Raw genomic sequence first — 10,506 nt, forward strand, 5'->3', positions numbered from 1 at the left:
TGATAGTATGTTGAGGATTTTGTATAAACATATTGATGTTTGTCTTAAATTGTTGTAACGATTGTGTTTTTATTGCCCTTGTGGCCAGGTCACTCTTGGAAAATAGATTTTTAATCTCAATGAGTTCTTACCTGGTTAATCAAAGGAATGAATGGAAAAAAAAGATGAGCATTCACTGGAAGCATTAGATCTCCACCACCTGCAATTTTGTTAGTCACTGTAGTGTGTATGATTGAAGATGTGCAGAGAAATGAACAGGCATTTTCCAATAGCTTCCTCTGTTGTAGTATAGAATGTTTACCAATAGATAGTGCTGTTGCCCTTTGCTATTATCATTTATTTGAGTGAATGTGCTATGTGAGATGAATGGAACAGTCTTCTCGCTTGTGGGCGTTTTTTCGAGGATTCGTGGCGAGAACAAGGTTAGACTCCATGCTCGAAGGTAAAGCATTTGAATAATGAATGGGTTTATTTACCTCAGATACATGTAGCATACTACAATGGGATCATAGATGCTAAATTAAGGACTACTCTATGTATTGCCATGTCGTCAGTCTAATTTGCCCAGGGCCTTTACAAACAGTATTGCTGGCCATCCAGATTTCAAATTCATCCTACCAGCACTGCCCTTTGACAACATCAGCATTTTCCCATCCTGAACCCACTGAAGGTCGGGGTACCAGATACACAGCCTGCTAGTGCTGAAATCGAAAGAGTCCACATAAATTAAACACATCAAGATGCCGGATGGTCTCTTTATGACAGGAGGTCCAATACATTTTCCAAACACTGTACAGTAAAATATATGGACAAGACAGGATTGGTATATTCACAGAATAAATATTTGGCCTTTCTTTTATAAATGACATTTTAACAACACTTGATGACATATACTCTGCACACAAAAACTCTTGCTTCTGTTGCCTGTCCATCATCCATCAACATGAATCCTTTGATGGCGTTTCAGGTTACATTTCTGTGTGAAGCGTTTCCCGCAGGCCAAGCAGCAGTACGGTCGCTCTCCAGTGTGGACTCTCCGATGGGCTTTGAGATTGCTCAGTTTGGTGAAGCTGCGACCACACAAAGGGCAGCAGAAAGGCCTCTCACCTGTGTGAGTCTGCAGGTGGGCCTTCAGGTTGCTAGGGTGGGGGAAACATTTCCCACACTGGCCACAGCGCAGGGAGTGCCTGAAAACAGGGTGAGAGTCGGGATGGGATAACAGATATCCATGATGGGAGTTTGCAGGGGGAGGTTGTGTTTTTTTGTTGGCACACAGCGCCGCCGTTAGTTTGTTTGCAAGGTGATCTCGCTGGACCGTGGGGGGCGTAGCTTTCGATGTGGAGGGAATTTTGTTCACTAGATTGAAGTGTAAGATCTGAGAGTGAGTTCGAGACAATGCCGCAGTACTGTTTGACGGTATGGGAGGAGGTTTTTTCAAGGGTCGTCTGATGTGTTTCGCAAGACCCTGCAATCTGTCACATGCGGCATCTTTCGAATGCAGCTTCATTCCTTCCAATATTACGCTTTTGTGGCAATTTGGATTTTGCGTTACCACACATGAGAAGGATGAAATTCCTGACTTGGTTAATGCCTTTTTACTCACGTGACCATCTGAAGCCGCTAAAACCACTTGCTTAACTGGAATGCTTGGTGAGTCAGGATTTTGCATGGAGGACGACTCAGACGTAGAAAGCTGATCTCTGCTTGTGTTAACGTGACTCCTATCCTCTTCTACCAGCTCATTCTTTGCTTGTTGTAAAGAACAACAGCTTTTGGCTGGATCGCACTCCCCGTCAGGTCCAACTTTGTTATGATGTCGCGTGAGGCTTGTCCAGCCAGCGTGCCTTTCCAAAAACAGATCTGTTGTCATGTCCGAGCTCTCCAGGCCTTCAGGAAAGTTGTATACATTTGATATCTGTAGGTCTTTCTCTGTCTTATTCTTCAAAAATACATCACCTTTGCTGCTTTCTTGGCAATCGCCTGGATATGCTCTAGCAGATTCTTCTTCATCTGAGGAGAGAAATAGTTTCATTAAGTTTACAAAGGATAAACAATTATTTTCATTAAAAGAAAAAGTTACTGATAAGTGTTGGGCCGCATGCAGGGCCGTGTAAATTCTAATTTAATGCCTTTAGTGGATTTTATTCATTTCTATTTACACATACATTTCAAGTGATACGGCTGTGTTTATGGATGGTGCACATGAAAAAAAATCACATACACAAGTGGCCAAATTGCACATAGGTAACTTCACAAGCAGTGTCAAAACAGAAGTAAACACTAATACCTACATAAACTATACAAATATGAAATGCTACATAGCATTTACAGAGTTCCTAAATCTTAAGGCAAGTTAAACTTAAGACTTCATAATGTTCCCAAGGTCAATGTTGTTCAAAGTTGCTACAGTACATACATGATAGGGACTCGGCTGGCCAGCATAGCTTAAAATCTGTGTATAGTTGACGGCCATTAAAAATGCACTGAAGTAAACACAACTTTTTGTTTTTTAGTCAAAAGATTCTTGAAAAAAAAGTGAGGATAAACTGACATTAAGCATTTTCCATGTAAAAATGAGGTTGGCTGCCCCTCCCCCCAAAAAAAACAACATTATATTTTAAAAAATATTAAAAACCACAAGTATGCTGAGGTCCATTCTGAATCCTACTTATCGTGTGTTGATATTTTTCAAACGTACCATAATAACATCAGATTTAATGTTCTATGCTTTTGCAGTGTTAAAGTTACAGTTGATGTTTTTAATGCATGCATTTGATTGTTTGATGTCATCAATCAGTGTGTTGAAGCAAGCTCTCATGGACGAGATATATCTGATCTATGTGTTTTACACTGCACTCGCGTTGGTGCAAGGGCCTGCAGAGGGCGGGCCGACGTTCCCCCGTTAACAGAAACGTATTTGGGGTATGTATGTAGCTGATTGCTAATAGATTAATGTAAACTTTGATAATTGTCCGCACCCCCCCCCCCCCCCCCCCCGCCCCTAACCTCCCGTAGCCAAAAACACATATATGATTTTCATTTGGAAGATGCCTGACTCCAAGCAGATATCCGACTGACTGCATGAATTGTTTTTCTTATTAACGATACCATAACGCACGGTTCAATTGTGCCATGTAAGCAAACAAATAGAAACACTTGAACCATGCAGAGTAAATCTGGTATTAAAGCTCACTGATGCAGTAGCTGTATCAAATATTCTTAAAAGATAAGGGTTTTCTTTTGAAAGGCGTTAGTTTGACATGTTTATTAATAAATATTAAATTTGAAGCGATACATCCTGCTGAGTTACATGTGTGTACATATATGTTACATGCGACAGAACTCTTATCAACAATGCTCTCCGTCCGGGTAACACGCTATTCTCCCACAACAGAGGAAAGTTAAAACTTACTGACTTCTTCCTTCACATCGACAGCAGGCATCATATCAGCGTTTTCAACTTTCTGAAAAAGGGCAAACACAAAATTATTCTAACCGTGTTGCTAAATTTCCCTAGCCTCACTCTTCATTCAACAACCACAAAGCTCCTTAGAAAACCAGGTTGTTTGATCTATAATGAATATACAGGGTGCCCCAAAAGGCATTTTGGGAAGCATTTGCACAGACGAAAGTTGATCAGTATTTGCTAGATTAGGCTTTGTGGTTTTTATAAGCATATTGTTGCCGATGGCTTGCCAGTTGACAGTGAAGCAGCATTGCAAAATTGACGCCTGGTAAGTTTTTCTTCCACCGCCTACAGTTTACCGCCAGGTTGAAAAGCTTTATGGCCGTCACATTGTTGCAATGTGCAGTACAATGTATGCTATACCTGGCAGCTTACTCTAAACAGGAAGTGTTCTTAACAAACCATGCAGTGAAAGGCCTGCTTCTATCACACAGGGGGGGGCAAACTGCTAGAGCAGGTGTTTGCCAAGGACAAATGTGTACCTGCGGGGCTGCATTGGAACTAAGAATCTACAAAAGCTTGATTTGGTACTTATGAAAGTGATAAGTCTTTATTCATACCAACTTGAGGTTGTTTAAATGCTACAGGCATATAATGATGCTCAACGATGTTGATGAGTCTCGTCTTTGGAACACCCTGTGCATTCAGTCCTTTCATTATATTTTATGTTGTGCGATAATCACATGTGTCTCCTCCTCTGGGGTGAGATTGGATAGACGTCCATCTGCCTCTGATTCTATTTCACAGATGTGGCTGCTCGTCCATCCAGAGTCAGCTTCTTTCCCCCCACCACAGGACATCAAAACATCTGAAAATAAAAGCATTCAATAATCATGTGTTTTCCCCCCCTCAATCCTTATTTCCATGTATTGTTTTGTGTCTGTTCTCACCACCATGCAGTTCTCCAAGCCTTTCTTCTGAAGATCTTCTGTCATTATCACTAATTGCAATGTCAATAATCTTGCCATCTTTTTTCACACCATGATCATTTAATTTCATTTCAGCGTATTCCAATTTTATCCTCAGGGTCACCAACTCCTGATTTCTGCGCTTCATTTCATCCAAAAAGCAGTCTTCTACGAGCTGCGTGACCTTATACATGGCCGTTTTCACCACAGTCTCCATCACGTCTAGTAGCTGCGCCTGGAAGGTGACAACGAGGGTGTCCAAGGCTGACATGATGGCAAATCAGCGTACGTTCTGTATAAAAATTGTTCCAAAATTAAAGTATGTAGTAGTATCTAAGTTAAAAGTAGGGTAGTTTATATATGTAACCGGCGACCACCAAAATTAGATTCGTGACTCGTCTTTATTGAGTGAGCTGTCAGCGTAGCAACAGCGGATACTTGCCTGCCTTAGCTTAGCAAGTTTTTGCTAATAAATGCATTCCATTGACCAACAAATAGCGGAATAGGTACGATTTATGTTATCATAATAGCGCACGCTTTTAAACTCTCCACAGGTAATCTCAACGTTCCAAATTAAACTAAAGCACAAAAACAAACACATGGTAAATGTTTCAGTTGGACGACCTGCTTCTTGTTGCTAGACAGTGACGCGGTACGGTGGCCGCTTAGACATTGATACGCGATAACGCGTTTCACTTAAAACAGTGAATCCCAACTACTGCACAACTCGCTGGTTGTAATTAGAGATTTTGGACTTGTAATCTCTATTAATAATTATAATAAATGATATTATTTGGGAAAATGTATTTTACACAATACACATTTAAGTTTATTTGTTTTCTATCTTGTTAAATATTTGTTTATACTTATTGTGAACATTTAGGAACATGATCAGTATTTTCACATCATTAGTGTGTATCAAACTGGTAGTAATATTCAATAATAGCCAATAACTGGCTCTGCTTCAAAAAGTCTGGTGACCCCGGCTGTATATCCGATTGGGTCATTGGTGGATGCAAAATTTACCAGACCCAGCACAGTTACGTTTTTTTTTATAAAACACATCAAATATGTTTTCTTTATTATTTACTGTTATCTGCAATGTCACTATTATCTACAATTTAGAACACCTATAGAACATACGACTATCATGGAAAGCTTTCTTCAATGGTTGCACCGGATGATTGTTGGTCAACTTAAATCAAAGTTATGAGGCTAATTAGCCATCTAAACAAAACAAGTTAGCTAGCCATACGAGTAAAATGTTAATTAAATTATATATTTGTTAGACAAATTTAAATTCCAGGTCATACCGCATGATGTCCAAATATGACCACTATACCAGTTGCTAAGAGGATAACTTTTTTTTTTTTTTTTTACATAGTTGTTCTTAAGTACAAACCTGATAGCTGGCCCCATGGGCTCCTTTAAAGCAGCACTGGGGAACTTTTCAACTTTAATAAAATATTTTCATAACTCTTTTGATGAAACATCAACTTAAACTAGTTGAATTGAACCTTTGCCATGGCCTGTGGGGTCTGTATCAATTTTACTGACACTAAGCAACTTTGAGGAGGAAGACGGGAACACTGCCACACAAAAAACTACAAATGTGCTGACAGCTTTTGACATACTTCACTTCTACCTTTCTCCATTTGTTACAAAGACAGAAGTCAATTTGAATGTCAACGCTTGCTGGCGTGAGCTAAAAAACAACGTAATGCACTTGTCCTCATGGGAAATGTGGTATTCCTTCAGGCATAACATTACCGCTTTTGTCCACATGGCATTGCCATAATCGACATAAACGGAAGATTCCTTCGTGTTGCTTTAAAAATATTGAAATAAAAGTCCCAGATTGGTTATTTCTTTCTGGTCACACATTATAATTTATAAAATGGGCATCATCGGACAAACTGATCCATCAATGACACTGTTACATTTGGAGGTTAAATCTTTTAAAATTATAATTTTAATGTTTTTCAAAGTATGTACACATTTTTGCAACACCATGTTTAAGTACAGCATGTCACATAAGTATGTATCTTACTTACAAGATCACCAGTTCAATGCTGCAAACTGAAAATATGTTGCTCTACTTACTGTATATTAATACAAAATATTTTTCCACCAATCAGCACAATGCATTCATGTGATTGCCTAAAAGCTCCAATTACTAAACATTTACTTCAATCATGTATCCCTTATTTAAAATGAAGGGGACATATTTATTATCATTAGTCACAAAACCATGCTACATTCCACCCCCCCCCCCCCCCAAATTATTTTTGTACAAATATCACACACAACCAGAGAACATGCAGCACAGGGGTGCTGAAGTTCGGTCCTCGAGAGCCCCTATCCAGCCTGTTTTCCATGTTTCCCTCCTGCAGCACAGCTGAATCTAATTATCAGTTAATCAGCAAGCTTTGCAGAAGCCTGATAACGACCCTGATCATGAATCAGGTGTGTTAGTGGAGAGAAACGTGGAAAACAGGCTGGATAGGGGCTCTCGAGGACCGAACTTGAGCATCACTGATGCAGATATCATTCAAGAAAAGACAAAACACATTTAATACCACATTATTTTAATTTGATCTAACTTCACAGATCTGTTAAATGTTTGCGTTGATGTGATTTCAAATGATCGAGGCGCTTGAAAGTGAGCCCACACGCGTTGCAACTGTATGGTCTTTCTCCTGTGTGGATACGTTGGTGAACTTTTAATATGTCAGCACGTGTGAAGCACTTATTGCATGTGGTGCACTGATGAGGTTTTTCCTGTGTGTGGATTCTCTGGTGCAACTTCAAATTCCAAAGACGGCTGAATTTGTTACCACATACAGTGCAACCAAACGGTTTGTTGCCGGACTGGCCACACTTGTGAGATTTCAGGTCTTTTGAAGAGGGGAAACTTCTACTGCAGTGGCTGCACAGGTGAAGCCCTTGCCCGAAATGGATCTTCTGGTGGACTTTGAGGTTACAGGACTGAGTGAAATTTTTTCCACAATGCTCACAGAAATACGGTGGCCCTTGTCCAATACCTCTGTGTGTTTGCCTGTGAGCCTTAAGAGCGTCAGAATCGGGAAAGGACAGAGGGCACTGGTTACAAATGTGCCTCCTATTTCCTTTTCCTGCTGTCTGAACCTGAAATCGCTCTCCAACATGTGCAGTGTCACACGCATTGTATACATTTGAGGATCCATACATATCTCCTGGACAGTCCAAAGGTGTGTCAATGTGAATGCCTTGGTCCTGGAAGCTCAATCTGCCATCGGAATCAGTAGAAGCTTGTGCAGGGGACACCAAGCTTTGGTTTTGAATGAATCCTTCCTCATTAATCAGTAAACAGTTGAACTCTATTAAATCTTTGTTAGTCCTTGTGGGTGACCCAGCTGACCCCACTGTTCCATTGCGATTTCTTTGTTCACCTGTTTGGAAAGTTTGACCTTTAGCCTCCTCTAGTGCTTCTGCAATGCCTTCATAATGGCTCATGTAGGTCAGGTCATTGCTCAGCTGTGATGATGATCCTTGTAAATCATCCAAATTGCATAGCATGCCAGTGACATCATATTCAGCCTTTTTAAAGCCGCCTAAGTTTTCCTTCACGACATACCTGTTCTGCAAAAGTGGTTCACATTGATCACTGGGATCAACTTTGTGAGTTGATTCCAGCCTCTGGTCAAAGCCAGCTTCATAGTTTACGTGAGACTTTGGAAATCCCTGGAATCTAGACTGTTTACTTGGTCCTGGCTGATGTGAGCACTCGGTTTCTGATAACAGGAGAAAACAACAAATAAAACAATGGGCACAAAGGGAAACGAGTTTGCTTGTAATGCTTAAAAGTAATATCGCTTTGTAAAAAAAGTGTTTTGCCAAATATAAGAAGTTACAAACCATCATGATCTTTTAAGTCAGATGTGGCGTTATGGGCTTCCTCCTTGAGCAGTCTTTGCACATCTGAGGACTACCAAAAAGAAAAAACACTCATGCCACATGATTGCATAAACATTGTAATACAACAGCCGAGATAAGCGTAAGAAAAGTCCAATCAATACAGAGTTTCAGAGATTTACAGTGGGGATTGAAAGTTTGGCCCCCCTAGGTAAAAATTGGTATTATTGTACATAAACAAGCCAAAGAACGATGGAAACATCTCCAAAAGGCATCAAATGTGCCTGTGTGGGTTTTCTCTGGGTACTCCAGTTTCCTCCCAGTGCTCCCACATTCCAAAAAAACATGCATGGTGGGTAATCGAACAATCTAAATTGTCCCTAGGTGTGATTGTGGGTGTGAATGGTTGTTAAGTCTATATGTGCCCTGCGATTGGCTGGCAAATGGTTCAGGGTGTACCCCGCCTAGTGCCTGAAGACAGCAGTGATAGGGTCCAGCACCTCCGCGACCCTTGTGAAGAATAATCGGTTCGGAAAATGGAATGCTGGATGTGTATATATATATATATATATATATATATATATATATATATATATATATATATTTCTTTTTTTTTTTTAAAAGACATTAATATATGAATGCCACATCTGTAATTTGATATCATATGGAAATTGTTCTATCTTTCCTTGGCTTCGTTACACAAAATAACAGTCACAAAAAAAAAACATCTATTTGCAAAGGCAATTAGCCTAAGCTGTTGTCTAAACCTACCAGTGATGCCTTCAGGTCGCCCTCCACTTCAGAACTTGATGTTTGTCCATCACTTCCATTGTGGCAATTTATATTTTCCTGGAGTCTATTCTCTTGTTTAAGATTGAGTTCTGCGGCAAAATTAAAAAAAAAATGGATTGGACTGACCATGGACTTGAAGGGCTCTTTGGTTTAAAATTAACATTCAGCAAAGAATATAACAAACAAGACCAGCCATTTACAATTAAACATAAAATGGCAGTCAATTAAAACTTGAAAAGGTCTAGTTCAGCAAGACTACATTAAAATTAGACTATCAAGATAATTCAAGGCAAATTGTGGGAATGAATACTGTATCACCTTTCAGTTTCTCTGCGTCGTACATCTCGAGTCTTTCGAAGTCAGCACACCTCAGTTCTGCGTCGTCGCGCATCTCATTGCGTCGGCTCTCCGACCACTTCAGTCTCCTCTTTAATGACTCAACCTGCTCCCTGCAGCGTTTTACTTCCTCCAAAAAACTGTCCTCCACAAGTCTGGTGATCTCATACATAGCAGCCTTGAACACCGTTTCCATAACCCCGGAAAGTTGGGACTGAAAGGTTCCAAGTGGGTCGGCCATTCCCTACTCACAAACCGAAGAGTAGCTGGTGCAGCAACTGAGTCTCACGCCTTAAAATCTACTTGAATGAAGCCCTCAGTTTTCAGTAATTAGCTAACGTTAGTTTGATATTTTGTCGACTACTTTCAGATGACAAACAGAACAAACCGTGACTTCTTTCTTGGTTCTTTCAACAGTAGTCTGGGTCGGCCACGAAAAATAATAACCTACTACTTCGAAATCCAATATAACCAATATTATTATTTTTCTTCTAGCTTCCGTGCTTAAACATTGCCACTTCCGACTTTGTAACTACGGCAAAAAAGTTAGGACATATTTCACCATTTGACGTCATTTACCATGAAAATTAGTATTTGTTGTTAGTAAGTCGGTATTATAGATACAAATTGTAATACATTATGACTTGGGAGGGTATATGAAAGAAATGATGTTTCAAATTAGAAACAAGCACGAGAGCACCGCGCATGTGCGTTTCTCGTCGCAGGAAACGCGTGTAGCAGATATGCGTCATCACTGACCTGTATATATAGCTGGATAGCCCATACACGCCCGTGTAAGTCGCTGGAGCCACAGGGCGGGCCATCTTACTCCTCCCTAAGCATATCACTTATACATGTATTTAAGGTGACTTTGAAAATGTCTGAAGTCCTCTTGTTTGTATTTAACAAATTTAAAACATCATAAATCATGCTGTTCCTACTAAGTACGGTCTCCAATGTTCTCCAATTTCAATACTGTAAATGTATAGGATCGTGTGCCGAGAAACGTTTCTTGGGTGTAGTAATATGGCGGCCACGCGGCTTCAAAGTCTTTACCCATCGGCTATCCACTAATACATACAGATCAATGTGCGTCATCCATTTCACACA

At 40.1% G+C, this 10,506-nt stretch overlaps 2 protein-coding genes across 9 annotated transcripts; both read right to left on the reverse strand.

The window, feature by feature from the left end:
- Positions 1-741: 741 nt before the first annotated feature.
- On the reverse strand, positions 742-5,072 carry LOC144055749 (uncharacterized). 6 transcript variants are annotated; one of them, XM_077572009.1, is made up of 5 exons: positions 4,357-5,072; positions 4,150-4,274; positions 3,413-3,464; positions 1,957-2,010; positions 742-1,887 (listed from the first exon to the last, which is right to left on the reverse strand). In XM_077572009.1, exons 1-5 carry the CDS (start codon positions 4,643-4,645, stop codon positions 932-934), a joined length of 1,476 nt encoding a protein of 491 aa, XP_077428135.1. In that variant the 5' UTR covers positions 4,646-5,072; the 3' UTR covers positions 742-931. The 6 variants fall into 6 exon arrangements, with proteins under 6 accessions (XP_077428135.1, XP_077428137.1, XP_077428138.1 ...); XM_077572011.1 differs by having other exon boundaries at positions 742-1,844; positions 3,417-3,464; positions 4,357-5,071; XM_077572012.1 differs by having other exon boundaries at positions 3,417-3,464; positions 4,357-5,071.
- A 1,873-nt stretch (positions 5,073-6,945) lies between these two features.
- Positions 6,946-10,141, reverse strand: LOC144055159 (uncharacterized). Of its 3 annotated transcripts, none has more exons than XM_077570897.1 (5): positions 9,379-10,136; positions 9,040-9,149; positions 8,272-8,341; positions 7,991-8,147; positions 7,660-7,805 (listed from the first exon to the last, which is right to left on the reverse strand). In XM_077570897.1, exons 1-5 carry the CDS (start codon positions 9,635-9,637, stop codon positions 7,802-7,804), a joined length of 600 nt encoding a protein of 199 aa, XP_077427023.1. In that variant the 5' UTR covers positions 9,638-10,136; the 3' UTR covers positions 7,660-7,801. The 3 variants fall into 3 exon arrangements, with proteins under 3 accessions (XP_077427021.1, XP_077427023.1, XP_077427022.1); XM_077570896.1 differs by having other exon boundaries at positions 7,723-7,904; positions 9,379-10,137; XM_077570895.1 differs by having other exon boundaries at positions 6,946-8,147; positions 9,379-10,141.
- Between the last annotated feature and the right edge of the window lie 365 nt (positions 10,142-10,506).

This window comes from Vanacampus margaritifer, chromosome 7 (assembly GCF_051991255.1).
Source record: "Vanacampus margaritifer isolate UIUO_Vmar chromosome 7, RoL_Vmar_1.0, whole genome shotgun sequence".
NCBI classification, from domain to species: Eukaryota; Metazoa; Chordata; class Actinopteri; order Syngnathiformes; family Syngnathidae; genus Vanacampus; species Vanacampus margaritifer.